Source organism: Struthio camelus, chromosome 12 (genome assembly GCF_040807025.1).
Source record: "Struthio camelus isolate bStrCam1 chromosome 12, bStrCam1.hap1, whole genome shotgun sequence".
NCBI classification, from domain to species: Eukaryota; Metazoa; Chordata; class Aves; order Struthioniformes; family Struthionidae; genus Struthio; species Struthio camelus.
Window position 1 is genome coordinate 17,109,800 of NC_090953.1, and position 17,376 is coordinate 17,127,175.

The following is a 17,376-nucleotide window of genomic DNA, read 5'->3' on the forward strand; positions in this document are numbered from 1 at the left end:
TGAGTAACTGGACAGCCAGCCCTTCTTTGCTATTATACCTTGCCTGGGATATTAGGAGAGTATCTAAAGAACAGTTAAGTGTTTTAAGTTACAAGAGATGGATAAAGTTGTGGGCAAATAGTATGATCAGATATGAAATTCAATGATTTCTGAAATTATAGTTTTATCTATCTCTCTAACTCTTGAGGTACAAAATGTCAGTGTTTTGGCAAAACCTTCAAACCCATGCTGCTGCTTAGTCTTTTTTTTTTTTTTTTAATTCCAGATTGTATGCAGAATCTTTCTGAGAGGCATTTCAGGACCACATGGCATGTTCAGGGTGTGTCCCCAGATCCAGCAAAGATTAATGAATATTGAAATACTGTCATAAAGAGCAGCTTTCTTTGGCTATGCAATGCCCTTAGTGAGGGGAAGCCCTGAAAAGAGCGCTGTGAATAGTGTTGCATAAATGAAATGGGAATCCCAAACGGAAATGACTGGAGAGAATCCTTAGCTATAAATGGCTTATCTGTATGTTAGGTAAAATCCTGGCCCCATGGAAGTCCGTGGCTGAACTCCTCTTAACTCTGACAGACTGATGCACTGCCCCATTTGTTTCAGTTTCAAGAATCCCTTTGACATGTAGCTTTTGTTGGTAAAGAAGAAAAACAGTTGTCCAAGGACAGCTCCCTAAATTCTACCAAAAACACTAGGAAGGAAAAGACCTACTTTTCATTCAAGAAGCACAAATTGTCCAAGACATGATCAAAAAGGTTCAGCAGAAGCAAGAACGAACGATAATGTAGCCTCCCTAAATCCTCCCTATTTTGAACAGAGCATTTCTGTAGCATGGTTAGCTAACAGACTTAAACCAGAAGAGATCGCCTTTAGGGTTGTTGTTAAAAGTGAAAATGCCAATATGTAATTCTTTATGATGTCCAAAAGCAGCCAAAGATTGCATGATCCAAGAGAGCTGACACAACTCATTACTTGTGCAGTAGGTAGGCAGACATGCTGTCTACATCATGCCTTGTGACATTTCAGAAATGAAAGGAGAATCCTGCTGAGTAAATTAGAATCAGTGGTAATACAGCTGTTAGCTACAAACATTTGTTTGGCATGAATCAATCTTGACTCTCCTGTAGTTTGCTTTGATGGTCTCTTTAGTATCTTGTTGACTAACGATGAGATCATGGTTTGTTAATCTAAGTGCATAAAGAAAATATTCTGCCAAGCAAAATGCAGGCTGCCTTGTTGGATTTTATTGAAGATGTTTATAGACCTTTTGTTTACACAGGCATCCAAAACAATTTATTGAATATTTACTTGGGTTACTATACAGAACTGCATGAACATAGACCTGAAACCTATCTTTAATCTGTCTGGCTTTTAATGGGTCTGAGTTTGAACAAAATGGAAACCAGCCATTTAGGACACATTTCTTGTTGGCCAGTGCTTCAAATATTTTGTGTGCTATCTATGATTCTCATCTTGAGAGCATTTAACAACTGGAGAGAGTTGTAAACCACTCTGATTTGGAGGTAACTCATTTGGTTTTGAGCAGAAGTTGTTATAACTCATTTAACTTTTGCAATTAGCAAAAGCAATTTTTAATCCAGACAGTGTTTTAAATGCATATATTTTTAAATGCACGACTTACTGCTCTCTATCATCATCTCTAATTTTAAGCCCAAAACAGAGTGTATCCAACATGCACCTGTAACATAGGTACCCAGTTCCAGTGGCGCACATACATCATGCACAGCTAGACAGCTCAGAGCAGTCGAGCCACTAACTGAAACCACAGTCTTGTGTGGAAATAAAGGCAGAGGAAGAGTAAAGCAGCTTCTACTTGTTGTTTTTCTCTGCTATGTGGAGGCCTCTCACTTTTGCTACACAGGAAAAGTTGTTTCAGAAGATAAAAAGGTAACAGGGAGATGAAGAAGAACCTTTCTGCCTTTTTGGTATGTGTAAATAATTGTCCCCTCATCAGACCTTCTGGAAATAAATAATGTAGGGCAAGAGAAGAGACTTATATAGCATCCCCTGTACTACTGAACTCTGTAGACCAACAGCAGCCTCTTGGTAAACCAGATATCCAGAATTTGGATCTTTTCTTAAGCTAACAAAATATAAATAACCGAATTCTATTTTAATTACATTGTTGCTTGTAAGTCCTATGGAAGAACTGCATTTTTAAAGGGAACTGAAACAGAGAGGAATACATGGAATAGTAAGGAAGCTGAGGCAGAGGGGGGTACAGAAAAATAGAGCGAGGTTATTAGGAACAGTTAGGAGAATATGAGAGACAGCTGAGTTTTACAGAAGCACTCCCAGAGTCCTTGTGAGCAAGAGTTTCCCCGTGCAACTAGGGACCAGGAGGACTGTGGAGAATGCAGAAAGAAGTAATGAGGTATTTAAATTGATTATGGTATTTAAAGGGAAGGGAGGAAGGATAGGAACAAGTGCTGATGTGGTCAGATTCACTGGAAGAAAGATTATTTTTGTCAGTTTAAGTTTTCATCTGATTGTGGAAGATGAGGAAAAAAAGTGTCAGCAAAGCCTGAGAGGAGATTGTCACAATTAAGGAGGACCACGGATTAGCTCTGGTTCAGTAAAAGCAACGCAGTAAATATAAACACTTTCGTTAAAAAGCCCGTACCAGTCAAGCTGCTGAGCAGTATGAACCAAAGCAAGCAGAGAAGCCAAGAAAGCTGTTGAAATCTGTGGAAGCACAATATTTTATTGCTTGCTCTTGTACTCAGTATGATTTGCTCTTATAGCGCAACAGTTCAAAGTGAAATTCACAGCCCACAGGGCGCCTGCCCGAAGGAGCTGCAGAGGGAGGAATTTTGACAGCCATGCACTGGAAGACCAGGAGAGAAGCTGACCCATGGAAGGATGTTTCACAGAAGTGGTCTAAGGTATGAAAGAGTTGGAAGACGATTGCTGTAATGTGCATTAGTTGACCCATAAACGGAAGGGTCAGAAGGAAAGAGGGAGAGAAGTGGAATCATTTAGTGATGGTACCACAGAAAAAGAGGTCTATCTAGATATATGTCACACATTACTTGGCTGGGGAGGGAGGGGTAAAAAATAAATAGGTAGTACTTGAAACAATTTTGAGAGTGTTAGAAAATCTGAGAATCAGAAAAGAAACAGTGCAAATCGAACCATCACACTATCTGTAAGCGATGGTTCAAAAGCTGTCTGAACCAGGATATCCTATACAAATTCTGCATGGCTTTTCTTCTTCCCACGCAGAGTTATGGGTTTTTTTAGGCTTGCTGATCCCTTTGGAAGCAAACAGCTCCCATTAATGATGGAAATAAACACTGTATTGCACAAACAGTTCCAAAACTATGAGACTTTTGATTCCTTGCTCAATAATGTGAAAGCATACCTAGCAAGGGAGCAGACGAGGAGCATGCACAGGCCAGTAACTGATGTGGTGTGCAGCTGATCAGCCTGTTTCTTCCCCTCTGTGCATTACTTGATTCACTGACAGGAGGGATGGAGAGCAGCAGTTTTATGTCATGCACAGTTCTGTATAGTTCTAGTCTCTCCTGATGAGTCAGGCCTCTCCCTCAGCTTGCAGGGAGCATTATTTGTGTGATGGAAGGGATGTGCTGATGGCTTGTCAGTGGGAGAAGATGTAACTCTCCCTTAAGTGGGTCTGCTTGGCTTTCTTGTTCATGTCACTACTATGCATATACTCCTCTTTTTTTCTGCTCTGCAGAAGAAAGCAAGTTGTCAACTGGCAGGGATTGCCAGGTGAATTTGGCTCAATCAGCAGGGTTTTCCAAGTGTTTTAGCTCCACTGCAGTCAGTGTATCTTCAGAAATTTTTGTCCATGACAGCTACAGGTATTTATTGAGGCAAAGGTGGGGTCTTTTATTGCTCTTTCAGTTGGGATGATATTAGCTTACTTGGTTTATCACTGCAAAATAGGATGTGGATTTTATACTCTCAGTTCAGGTAAAACCCCTCTCCAGAGGAAAATTTAAGGGTATATTTGAAGTTAAGTATTGCATAAGGATTGTCTAGAACAGGCACAGGTGTGAACCAGTATTTTCCTGAATTGGAGCTTGAATAAATTAGATGTCAGTATCGTAAATTAGGAGTTATTTATTTGTTGTCGTTGTACAGGCGTGGGCTTGAGGCCTCACAATAGTGAGTGGTTTCAAGATGAATTAGGCAGAATCATGGATGACAGGTCCATTGGTGGCTATTAAATACAGTTGTCCACATGCAACCTCAGGCTCAGGAAGCCTTTAAATTGCTGATTATCAGAAGCTGTGATGCTATGGCAGGGAAAGCATCACTCTACACACACTGTTCTTCTATACACATCTGTTACTGGTCATTGCTGAAGATAAGGTACTAGGCTAGATGGATCTTTGGGCTGACTGTGTCAGGCTTTATGGAGTCAAGGTCATGAACCTGGTCTTCTTGTTCTCCTTTCTTTTGTCTGTGAATTGGATTCCACAAATGTTGTAAAACATAATTAAAATTATTTGTAGGAAGAGCAACCTGTTTTCTGCCTTGAAAAAATGTTGCAGGAAAGAGACAATAATAGCCAGTTGTTGGGATTTTTACAGGCAGATGGGAAGTTTCATTAGTTCTAAGTATATACTTATAAGGTAAACAGTTTATATTTTTTCCAGCACAACTTTTTGTGGTGGAAATTTAAGACACACCTATGCTTCAGGCACTCAAACTTGAAGATTTTGCCTATGTACTGATAGCTTGCTCAGGCTAAAAATGTTAACTGCCTTAACCAGCACCTGGAAGAAATGGGGGAATGGAAATTAGTATCTTGTTCAGTAAACTGCAGATGGCTGTTGGAAATCCACATCACTGGAGTGTACAATTGACATGCCGCAGACAAGACCAGAGAGACAAAATATTTCTATTATTATTTCATTAAAAATTGAAAACTGTTACTGAGAAGTCAAACACTCTATAGTACAGCTGATATCACAGCATTGTGTTTAAAATGTTACAATGTTGACTTGCTGTTACAAAAATTCAGTGTTACAGGAAATCAGAAACAATATGGAATAGTTTACACTAACTCTGCATTAAAACGTTCCATCTGTTCTTGCTTTAGGTTCTTAGAGAATTGCTTTTTCATCTCTGTAATGCTTTTCACTTCCTATTAGTAAGGCTTTTAAAGGTAGGCACTGAGTTAGTATAAAACCCACAGCTTTTGAGTTTAAACGCCTATTAAAACTAAAGCTGTCTGGAACTACAATAAAAATTTATTTTGGCTACAAAAGACAACTTTGAAACCTAACCCATCTGTATTTTTCCTCCTCCAAACAGTGCAACATCCTGTATAATAGAATATTTATCTTAAACAGAGACCACATATCTTTATGAAAACAATTGTTTCAACTTAATTTATGGGGGGTAATCAGCTCATATTAAGAATTTCAGTATTCCAGGATGCTAATATAAATTGGTTACAGGAGATGTAATGACTCGATGTAATTCCTCAGAGTAATCTGAAATCTGATGTTGCCATTGACTTAGTGTATAACTTGTGTATTATAATAATCAAAAGTTGCCATAAAAATTCATGTGCAGTTGCTTACAGTAATTGCAAGATAACTGGGTGTGAGATAACTGGGTGTGCAGATTAGACATATAACTGCAGCTACATTTTACTGGTGATTTAGGTGCATGTATTGTCACATGCAAACTTCATTACAGGTATAATTCCACCGGAATGATTTATTTGAAATACTCTGCAATTCCTGGGCACACAAGGGAGTTACCCATGCATATCTAGTAAAGCTGCTTGGTCAGTGAATTTAGCAACTCACACCTAGAACAGATCTGACTCACTGTGAAGTGCAGTACCCCTAGGATGCATATAGCCTCCCACTGCCACGAGTGGGAGTCACGCATATCAAAGAGGAACCAGATCCCTGGAGTGTAGCTCCCTCCATACAATAGTTTGTCAGATTTTGAATTGAAAAGGGCCTGTTTTTAGCACTCTCTAAATATAACCAGCCCTGAAACTCCCACTGAGATTCCTTTCTGTCTGCCTTCAGACAATGAGATAAGGCCCCTTCTCCTGTGACATCAGTCTGTAGTCCCTCTATCATCCCCACCCCAACCCTGATAACAGCTGGCTTTGCACACATTTGAGAGCAAGGCATGGCCTGAGTTCTGAGAGATTTGACTCTCTTTCTGTAGATTACAGCTTTTCTCTTCAAACCTAGCCTCTTCTGTAGCATTTCCATCACAGAGTCATGAGCCTCTCTCCTCCAGGAGACAACTGGCTCCCATCCTCTTCTGGCCTGCGTCTTTCCTTTGTTTTGGGAACAGACACCTTGAACAATCCCCTTCTTCCCCTGTGCTCCCTCTTTCTTTTTAGACCTCCTTTTCCTCAATATACTTCAATGCAGCAGCAAAGCTTAAGTACATTTGCCCCTTTCCTCTTCCCTTTTCCCCCAAGTATGCGAGGATACACAAATTATGGATACTAAAGCAGAATTAAAGCAGAATTTATATATGGTGTGATATACATTGGATGTTCTGCCTTCTTGCATATGATTCATATCCTCATGAGCCCACAGGAAATCCCAGCAATATTTTTCCAGGCCTATCTCCTGTGCTGAGGTGCCAGGCACAGCAGGGGCTGGAGGAAAAGGGCCATTTCTGCTTCGGAAGTACTGCAGTACATAAGCTGAGCTGGGAAGGACAGGCCAACGTTATTTAGATATAGCTCCTTTACTTAGTGACAGTAAGGAATGTAACACAAGGGCTTAACTCTAGCTCACGAAGTATTTATTCACATTTTATAGTAACATATCTGAGAACACTCTTACCTCAGTGGATCCAGTGAAAGCAATTTTATCAATGCCAACATGAGACGCTATTGCTGTACCAACAATTGGACCAAATCCTGGCAAAATATTGACAACTCCTGGTGGAAAGCCAGCCTGTCAAAATAGGAATGAATGAAAGGAGGCATGATTTGTGAAAACTGACAGAGCTTGTTAAACCAGACATGTGCTGGTAGTGCCTTCCCCACAAGGAGAGACAGCGACATTATTCCTGTCAATTATTCTTACCTCCTTGATGAGGGCTCCCATATAGAGAGCGCTGAGTGGTGTTTGTTCTGCTGGTTTAATAACTACTGTATTGCCACAGCACAGAGCTGGAGCAATCTTCCATGCAAACATCAGCAGGGGGAAGTTCCACTGTAGGAAAAAATAAAAGTTGATAGATGGAAAAATATTGCAGTGGTGTTTTGTTTTCAAGATGTCAAGCTGCTACCTCACTTATTTCTCAGGCTGATCCTCAACATAAATCTTTCCCAGCACAAAGCAAGGATTTTTTTTAATTACCCCCATTAAGAAACCAGCAACAGTGACCTTTTAGTTCTTTCTCTTCTGTTCAAAGAACTGCAACCCCCACTTGCAGCCTTCATAAAAGAATTGTATGTTATCTGTTAATTTTTTTAGTTGCAACTTTGAATTTCACTTACTATTTTGCAATTCCCCCCATGACAAATAGTTCTTGCTTCTGATACATTGGAAAGAACTGTTTGCTCGTGCTAAAGCATTTTTAGATGTAAATTTCCAATCTTTGAATAAGGCATAAAATTTGTACACAAATTAAATCATCGCTAATTGATGGGATTACAATAAAATACCCTTCCCTAAATGCCTATGCTAGGTCAAGATATTTCATTAATATCTTTTATTTTCTTGAAAACTTCTTACCGTGCAATTTATAGGCAAGACGTTACAAGAATAGTAAAAACAAGCTGAGATAAACTCTCTGCTGATGTAAAATTGTGCATCACCATTAATTTCAACTTCATTTAACTGCTGCAGAAAATGTGGTGAATTGTATTAATTTGATGTAAAAAGAAGCTGTTGGTCAAGATAACAGTAACCACAGCAAGTGTTTAGTTTTCAGCATTAAGGCTTGATCCTAATAGCTTAAGTAGAGATAGTACCACTAATTTCAGTGGAAATGCCAAAGGAATAAAATAGCTGTGTTTGCAGAGTCAATCTCATAAATGCATATAATAATCTTGTTTGGAAAGAAAAGAAAAAAATATCAGTTATAAAGAGTCAGCCACTGGCCAAAACATGTTACTGCCTGATGCATATCAGCTGCCACTCTCATGGACATCTCTCTAGCCCCTGGCTAGCTTGAAAAAATACACAACTGTCTTTCCTTCACTGAACACCCAATTTTTTACTCCCTCAGTTGTTTATAAACTCTGGAGACAGTGATGTTTTAATTCCATCTCCAATATATAAACCTGGGAGGGGAGCTATTGGGCCAACAGTGTGCTGACAGCCTCCACTTAAAATGCCTATTGCAAGGAGAGCCCTGAAGAGTTTTATAGGATAGTATGTGGCCTCGTTTATGCTACAAAGCTGCCACAGAGAATATGTTTTGGTGGGAACTAGGATGTCAAAGAGGATGAACAGTTTAGTGTTAGGCTGACAGTTTATTTTTTCACTTTTTTTTTTTTTTTTGGTAGTAACATATTTGCTGGTGTAATGGCTAAGTGCATGCAGTGGCCCTCGGGCTGTACTGTGGTAGCTGTGGAGGAAATGTGTAACAGATTATCAGGAGCGTTATAATAGATGTGCGTGACAGCCATGGTGAAGTTTTAAAGGACAAACTTGGGGGAAGGATGAACAGGTATGGTAGAGAAAGGATACACTGGATAATGACCTTATTTCACAAATCTGAATTAAATAAATCCTGCTTTTGGCGTGATCTTGAGCCCTTGGCCAAGTTCCTTCACCAGATCTATCCGTCAAGATCAATGAGACAATCCTAAGAGATACCCAGCAACTCTGGTGTCAGATGTCGAGGCTGTCATTTTGCAAATGCTCATCTATGTGCTTTACTGAACAAGGAGGAAAGATGCTGGTCAAAGGGGAAAGATGTGTGAAATCATTCATTCATAAGGATCACTCGTGAGTGAAGTTGGGTGAGCGTGTAGGTGTTTGCAGGACGAGTGTAACCACAGACTGTGAGTTCCTATGCATGGTTCTCTGAGTCTCCGCAGAGCGCCAAACATAACAGCCACCCCTTAGCAAAGAAATGAAATAATAATAAATATTAATAGGGAAAAAAGGGCTTAACATTGTTAAAGTAATCTTGTCTGGCTGCTTCTCTTTCACTGGAATTGCTGTGTGTTGCTCTTTAGTGGTTTTGTGGTTAGCATGAACAAAATAAAAAACAACATCAACAAAAATTTCAGAGAATGTCTTGATTAGTTCCCCAGTGTTTTGTCAAGGAAAAAAGCTTCCACACAATATTTTAATAGCTATATGTGAGCCTCCCATTGAAATTTCTGCCAAAACTGGTTAACTAGGACTTCTGAAAAAGTCAGCTTTTTCAGTCTAATTCCCATGCAGTGTTCAGCAAGAGTGTCTTAAGGGTATATATTGGGGTGTAGGGGGAGTATTAGATTTGATGAAGTGTTGTGTTTCTCTCATAACAAACAAAACAAACATTTCATGTCTTTCATTAGCTACACAATGTTAATTGTAATGATATGTCTCCTGGAGTTTCTTCTTCTCCTCCAGCCTTGTAAAAGAAATAGCAGGAAAGAATAGAATTAAAAAGCATCCCATTCTCCCAGAAACTGAGGAGCCTGTTAAATCACAGTAAAAAACTAAATAAATAAAAAGACTGCCACAGCAAAGCATCAATTTTCCATAAGTTGTGTGAACATCCATAACCAGTGACAGCATATTAACACTGTGTTTTGCTTTGCTTGTTTTAATCATGAGAATTCTATGACTTGAGAACTTAACTCCTAATAACAGAGCCTAAACCCTATTAGCATGTTCAAATAAGCATTTGCAGGGAGGCTGTTAAAGATATGTCAACAATATGAGCTCAGCTTTTTTCGTAATGGAAAACACACATAGCTGAGGACCATGTTTTATGTGTCTTTAAAGAGAGCTGGTCCAAATGAAAATAAATAGAAGGCGCTAGTAGAGATACTCACAGGGATGATCTGTCCACACACTCCGATGGGTTCATGTCTTGTAAACGTAAAATAATCTCCATCTGAAACAGATGAGCATGGTTACTCTCAAGTGCAGTTTGACTTGGCAGAACAAAAAAAAGGAGGGGGGAGAGCTCTAAGGATCAGCCTTTGATGGCCGTAAAAGAAATAAAGAACTCATGGAAATGTTTTTTCATGAGCCAGCATGGGAAACCTAGGTTCAGGAGCAACCTAATTGTTCTTTCTGTAGAAGAAAGGAAACAGACATCCCATCAGAAAGCAACCTGCTTTGTTCCTTGGGAAAGAGGACAAGCTGTATGGCACAAAGAAAGGACAGTAGCAAGGAAGCCATTTACTGGCCTCTGCTGATTGCAGGCTGAGGGAAGAGGCGAAAGAATCACAAAAGCAATTTCCTGAAAGGAATGGCTAGAACGTAGCAATATAAAAGTGTATATACAAGCAGATTTGGGGAAACAGAGTAATATACGTATATTTTAATGGAATAATATGTACAAATCTGTAGGTGTGGAATGAAGATGAGAAGCCTGTCACTGATGTGCAAAGAAGAATACAGGGGCCATCACCTAGCACTGCTCTGATATCTGACTTGTAAAACAAGGCCTGTATCCGAACTGGCCTCAAGCTAAACAGGCAGTCAGTTTAAGCTGACAGGGAAAAGCTGGATGCTGCTGGAAAACAAGACAATGGAGAATAAGAAAAATTTTCACAAACCTGTTGGGCAGGTAGAGGTTGGATAAATAAATGAAGGGACAGAGTCACTGGAAACTTGGAAAATATGGAATATTCTCTCACTGGGCTTTTGACACAGAGGTATAAGAACATGGGCTAATAAAAATCCTAACAGTACAGATACAGGAAAAGCAGATCGTACGCCCACAAACAGTAGGCGTGGATGGTACAAGGCTTGAGGGAATTACTTAATTAACTCCCTGATCTGGTAGTTATTTTTAAGATCCTGAAGAATCAAAATAGCAAAAAAAAAAAAAAAAAATTACCCAGAGGTGAAAGGTGTCATTATTTAAAGTGAGTGCTGTGCTAGAGCTGGAGTCCTTAACTAAAGCACTGTTGAGCCCAGGGCAGCCTGAGTCAGGCTATGAAATAAACAGCTCTGTGATTTGGGGAAACCTTTCACGTGGCCTGGCCTGCTCAGAGCGGCAGGGCTCTGCGCTGGCACGCTTTGCACCGCAGCTGTAAGCGACTGTCGCGGGACTGACCAAATTCCTGCTCTTCTCCCAAAGCAGCAGGGGTGTCGCACCCGCAGCACTCGCCTGGGGCCTGGGAGGGCAGGCTGAGGTTATATAGGCTGTGCTGTGATGTAGGTTTCTTCCCCACTGATGAGGAGCAGGAAAAGGATCTGTTCTGTGTGGGCACTGGCTGTGGCAATGGCTAACTGTCAGCAGTGGTAGTAAGCTTGGCCTGCATCTTCTGTTAAAGTACTTTTGTACCTAAGTTGAGGTTTTTAGCTGTCTAAGCTAGCCCAGGCTCGCACAATGTCTGATTTCAGATCAGATGTTTTTCAGAGAGGCTAAAAAGGAGGGAAGGGTTACAGTGAAGGCATAAGCTGGATGTGTACCTAGGCCTACAGTGCTTGGCTATGTAGAAAAACATGAATCTCTTTATTTAGAAAATCATTTCAACTACGTATGTGTGAGATGGTGAGAATGTTACCTAGGACCAATGGCAGGTGAGGAGTTACCAGGATAGAAAATGCTCAGAGGGAGGAAGGGAGTAAGAAGAGGACAGATGACAGGGTTTTTTTTGTTCCCCTTCTCCCTGTCTAATGCAGGTCATGTGCTTTTCCCTCACGTGGTGTGAGAGCACCCGAGCAGCTGTGGGCCTCTACCCCGTTCCGTCTGGAGCTGCAGCCAGCCATGTCCCGTATAAGGGAAAGGCCTAACATCACAACAGAGAGTACATTTTGGGAACCTGCAGCAATGTCCTGTACCATACATCTGGTAACAATAAATGGGTTAATCCATAAAGTTTCCTGGGTTTAAGTAAAGGCTTCAACTTGGATTTGATTAGAAATAACTTATTTTCAGGTCTACTTATTTCTGCACAGCTATTTCACAGGATTTGCTCGGAAGAAACCTGAGCTAGAGCAGCTAATACATCAGCTGGGTGCCAGAAATAGAATAATTATGGGAAAGGTAACAATAACTGTAGCCAGGAAAAGGGACAGAACAGAAAAAATAAAGGAGGGAGGGAGGGAGAGAGAGAGAGTTTCACATCAGGAAAAGGGGGAAGAAACTGGTTGATCTGTCTTGTTTGTTCTACACTGACAAAATGTTTCTGCATCTTTTCAATTTGCAGATTCTTAACAGCTTCCCAGTGGAGATGAGAATATTTGTTTCACAATTCAGATGATTAGCTTTTCCAGGTTATCTTTCACAGACCCTAGCAGTGGTTCACACACAGAACCAGTCATCAGACCAGAGAGAAGTAAAGTAGAACTATAGAGAAGTATATATGGGAAAAACTGTCTAAATGCGCAAGAAGCACATAGAAGAGTCAGCTAGAAATACCAGCTTATACTTGATATTACTGTGAGAGGTGGATTCTCAGCCAGAAAGATGGTGACAACATTAACAGTAACACAGTTATGTTAGCACCATCTGACTTTAGATTGTCGCTCTGTAATCATTACCACATGTCTGTGTGCTTCCTAACATAAAGTTACAGATAACCTGAACATGGCTGCCAAGTCAGACAAATGGTGGTTTATTCTGCTGCCTCGAGGCAGCGTTCTTTCCTCAGAGCAATCTGTCCTGTGCAGGGTTGCTTGTCCCACTTTCTTCTATCAGACTCTAGACAGTTGCCCTTTTTTGCATCTACTTCTAAAGTTCATCATCCGCAGACTTATTAAGATGGGACTTTTGAGGTTGCTTTCTAATGACATCTTTGTGAACACATATGACTTCAAATTATTCAGAAGCTTCAGCTGACTCTTGACAAGCCAAAGATACACGTAAGAGCCATCCTGTCCATACTGTAAAATAAGTTGTTACCATGGCAAAATAACTCAGGTTCAATGAAGTGAATCACTTTTACTGAACAGTGAGCACAGAAAGCTCCCTGTGCTCAGAAATGAAATAGGCAACTTGTTAACTTTTTAGAGTTTTAAGATTAGTGCATACAACTCATGATAATAACACTGTTATTCTAAGGTGCTATTGCTGATGCTTGTTACTCCTACCCTTCTGCTAGCTGGCAGCCAGCAGGAGACTGAGATGAACCTGTCAGTCTGATCCCACATGCAAGCTAAAAATTTGTTTTAAAAGCTTTTTTTTTTTTAATATCCTCAGCTGATGTAAATTGGCATTCTTCAGCACTCACTGATATTAATAGAGCTGGGTCAATTTGCAGCTGCTTAGCACCTGGCCCAAAGATTTTTATTTTTTAATTAGAAAGAAAGCTCTGTTTATCCAGGGATATCACTATGGGAGAGCAATACCTTCCACAGATGTGTCTGCTCAGATTTCCATCAGGAATCTATGGCCTGGACATTTAATTTGCATAAAAAATCACAATATAGTCAAATGTCTCGTACAGAAGCACACAACAAAGAAGTGGGTGAGTAGAGCAGAGTTGGTTCTTTAAGTTGTGTCATATCATATATTGTATTTAGAGATACATTTCTGCTTGCATTTAATTTGTTAGTTTAATGGCTTCTATTGTAGCCTCATTCTGTTTTAATTAAATCATAAAGGCTTTACAAATGAGATGCAAGCAAAGGACAGTCTGAAGGTCTTAGCAGCTCTGGGACCAAAAGGAATGCGACTGAAAAATACTGTTCTTCTGTTCTCTATGTGTCTATCACGTACCTACTGTTATTTTAGAGGAAAAGAAACCCTTACCAGAAACAGATGAATGATTGGGATGTTTCATATTTATTAGCACACTGAACAGAAAAAGAGATTTAATATAGTTTTTTTTTTTATTTTGCTTTTGTGGCCTTGTTTGGTTTCCTTTGCCAAGCTGACGGTAAGTGAATGTAAAGAGAACCACTGTTTAACACTGGCTTTGCTCAGAGATAGCTCTATGGGAATGACAGATTTATGGTGTGAAACTAGAGAGAAAAAAGTGGTATATTAAACCAAGAGGAAGAACTAATTCATACCCTAAAAAAGTGTGAATAGACTTATGATTGTACGCTACTGATAACTGTGTCAGCACTGAAGTTTGTATTTAAGAAGATCTGCTGAAAATGTGGCTTTCTCTCTCCCAGCATAGCCCGCTTCACTGAAAAAATCAGGGTCTCATCTGCTTCACTATTTCTGAGGACAAGAATAAGCAGAGAATATTTATTTTCCTTAAGTTGGCACTGCCTTCTTGTGACCGATGTAACTTCTGTGTTCCTGTGGAGTGAGAAGGAGGCATTCACTGACCAGGGAGAAAGGGATTAGGGAACAGGAAATTTGCTGAATATATGAATTTATGGTGTGCTCTGCACTTTTGCTTGTTTAAATGTGAAGTGCAAGCAGCAAAAGGAGGATTTATGGATCTCAGCCTAAATGGCTGTGGAAATCTTCTTGAGTCCTTACAAGAGAGTGTACAGCTGATATATTAATATTGTCATTTCTTTGGTGAAAATATACTAGTGATGATAAACATCAGTCAGTTACACACTGCCGTTTTAACAGGCTGAAACACCATGATGAATAACACTGCAGAAAGAGTTACATGATCTGTTTTTCTCCTGAAAATCGGGAGCCACATTTTCAACTTGTCAGCTTACCTAACTTTGATAGTTTTGTGCTTTGCTGTACTAACTACAGAGGAAAGCTAGTGTACTGCAGACAGAGATGATACATTATGTAATTTTATGTAAATATGTGACCAGTGTAAAGGTGCCTACTGTACAAGGACATCAGCAAAATTCATTTATTTGTGAGTGTGCCTTCCTGGTATCCTTCAGTAATGTGTAATAAACATGCACGTGCAACCATGAAGCTGACAAATATGGAGTAAATGTTGCTCTTCCTTACCGTTTTTCTAAAGATTTACTGTTATGTAGGTAAAAGATGAGTACATTTTTCTTAGTGACTGCACCCGCATAAAATGAGTCTTTGCTATGTTGTGCCATTTTGCATAATTATAGCAGTTGGTACATCTAGTCTAGCTTGCAAATGAACATGTTCACAATCAAAAATGCTGCCTGCGTTTGTTAAAACAGCTGTGAGGGAGAGGCAGGAGGAAGAGACTCGTTGACTAAAAATGATGGTAAGGATTTTTTTCTTTTCTAAGCTCTTTACCAAAAAATAAGAGTGGAATAACTTATTTCTTAGCGCTCATAAAGATTTATTTCGCTCATACATCTAACAAATCTGATCCCACTGAAGGGTTTGAAGAAGCAAATATAACATAAAATGTATCTTATATCTACATACAGTTTTCTATGATAACATTACAAACTCTATCAAGGCATAAGTAAATTTGGATCCAGTGCGAGTCTCAAGTAAAATGATTTGGATAGGCAGTAAGAAGATACATATAAACAAGATATATTTGTAAGCACACTATTTTCTTAAATAGGCGGCACTGTGTTTTCATGCGTTCCAAAGTATTTGTCGGGCTTATACCACATCCATTTTTACAAGTGTAACGATATTTCGATAAAAACATTGAGCTATCTCCCTCTCAAATGGACACATGAAGAAGAACCAAAGCACCCTTTGGATGCATGTAGAACAATAGCAGGTCATCTAATCCAGCCCTTGCTGACCTGTAACATCATCTTCAGCAGCACATTACACACAGGTAAGTCCACTTTGATTTCCACTTAGACAAGAAAAAATTACTGTGTAATCTTTTAATCCATTTGGCCATCAGAAGGTTTGTGTGCGCACATATGCTTTAATCTCTCTTACCTACAGGAATGGTCATTCCATGGATTTTGTCTGCCCAACCAGCATAATATCTCAGGGTTTTTATTACTCCTTGAAGATCTACATAGAAGGCTTGCAGGAAAGGTTTGCCACTGTTCAATGATTCCATAGTCTAGAGGACAAGAAAAAGTTGAGAGATATAAGCAAAGTAGCATTTTTAGACTATTGCATTTCAGTATTCACAGTCCAACAGCTCTTTAGTCATGACAGACTTTTAGTGAAGACCAAACCAGTTACTCCTTGGCATAGTCTTAATCCAGACGGTTCAGAACAGCTGTCTGGACCCCTTTGTTACTTCTTTTTGTAAATGTGAGCGTAGAGGATTCTCCTTAAAAAAATCTAGTTCCTCTAAGCCTCCTGGAATGACTGTGATTTTAAGAATGTGTGTGTGTGTGTGTGTGTGTGTGTGTGTGTGTGTCTGTATATTTTGGACCTAATAGCCACTGTGTTTGGTCCAGATACATAAACGCAAAATTGCTTTAATCAGGAGCCAAGATAAAAATGCCTGTCAAAGTAGGTTCTGTTATGTTAATGATAACAGCTGAGAAGGGGCTCCTTGTAACCCCATATTAATGATCTGAATCCATAAAGAGAAGAATAGACATATCCCTCTTCATATAATTGATGTGAATATAAAAATTTCTCTATATGGTTGCCAAGACTCCTGCTGAGTTCTGAGATATCTATAATGTACAGCCAGTTTATTTATTGCCCTCAAATAAACAAACTTTCCTCTAGGGAAGCTCATAAATTAACAAGCTAATGTCCTTATTTTTAACTTAGTATTCCTATTTTTAAAGTACCTTATAAGCTATCCTCTTAAGAGTTCCTAAGATCATTTAGTGAAAAGAATCCAATAAAATGTCCTAAGATGCTGAGTGGCTTAACTGACTGTTAGTAGCTGTCTAATAGAAACCATTAAGAATGGGCAAAGCACACCAATGTGTAACACATGAATATATGCTAACCGTTGAATTAACTGCTATAGAGAAGAATAGAGGCCTAATTCTGCACTGACTTACATCCCCAAGAGCAATTAATGGCATTGCCTGTGGTGCAGTTCAGTAAAGAACTTGGCTCTAGAAATACAAATCTAATGACAGGCAGAGTAAACTTGATTTGCTGTGCACTTCCTTCTCCCTGCGGCGATTTTACAGTATACACTGGTGGTAAGATGATTTAAGTGTTGACAAAGCTGGAATTAAGATGTTCACCAGCTTAAGTCCAAAGCACTTGACATGCGGAAAACATTAACAATGCCACTGTTAGATGCTTCATACATGAGGTAAATAGCATAATACCCAGAATTTGTTACCAGTTGAGTATCAGTAAGGATCGCACCTGTCATTTTATTAATATCTGCACAAGTTACTTCAATGAGTCTTCCATTCTTTATTTCAGAAAAGTTACAAGTGCACATAACAGGCATACACGTGTGGCCACCAATGCACACCTATTCACTTGTCTCATGTCCAATGTAAA

The 17,376-nt window shown here is 39.5% G+C and overlaps 1 protein-coding gene and 1 long non-coding RNA gene across 7 annotated transcripts in view; one reads left to right on the top strand and one right to left on the bottom strand.

Annotated features, from left to right (window-relative positions):
* The window catches only part of LOC104148307 (uncharacterized), a 90,066-nt gene extending 74,908 nt beyond the window's left edge, over positions 1-15,158 (top strand). The window contains exons 4-5 of one of the 2 annotated variants that reach the window (XR_695096.2): positions 2,763-2,903; positions 11,793-15,158. This is a non-coding gene — a long non-coding RNA (uncharacterized lncRNA). The remainder of the gene's footprint in view (positions 1-2,762; positions 2,904-11,792) is intronic. The other variant, XR_011143837.1, reaches the window with a different exon arrangement.
* Positions 1-17,376, bottom strand: part of ALDH1A2 (aldehyde dehydrogenase 1 family member A2) — a 93,306-nt gene that overhangs the window by 24,498 nt on the left and 51,432 nt on the right. For all 5 annotated transcript variants that reach the window (XM_068959113.1, XM_068959114.1, XM_068959111.1 and 2 more), the window contains 4 exons: positions 15,877-16,006; positions 9,986-10,047; positions 7,068-7,196; positions 6,822-6,935 (listed from right to left, as the gene is read on the bottom strand). In XM_068959113.1, the coding sequence (XP_068815214.1) occupies positions 6,822-6,935; positions 7,068-7,196; positions 9,986-10,047; positions 15,877-16,006 (435 nt within the window). The remainder of the gene's footprint in view (positions 1-6,821; positions 6,936-7,067; positions 7,197-9,985; positions 10,048-15,876; positions 16,007-17,376) is intronic.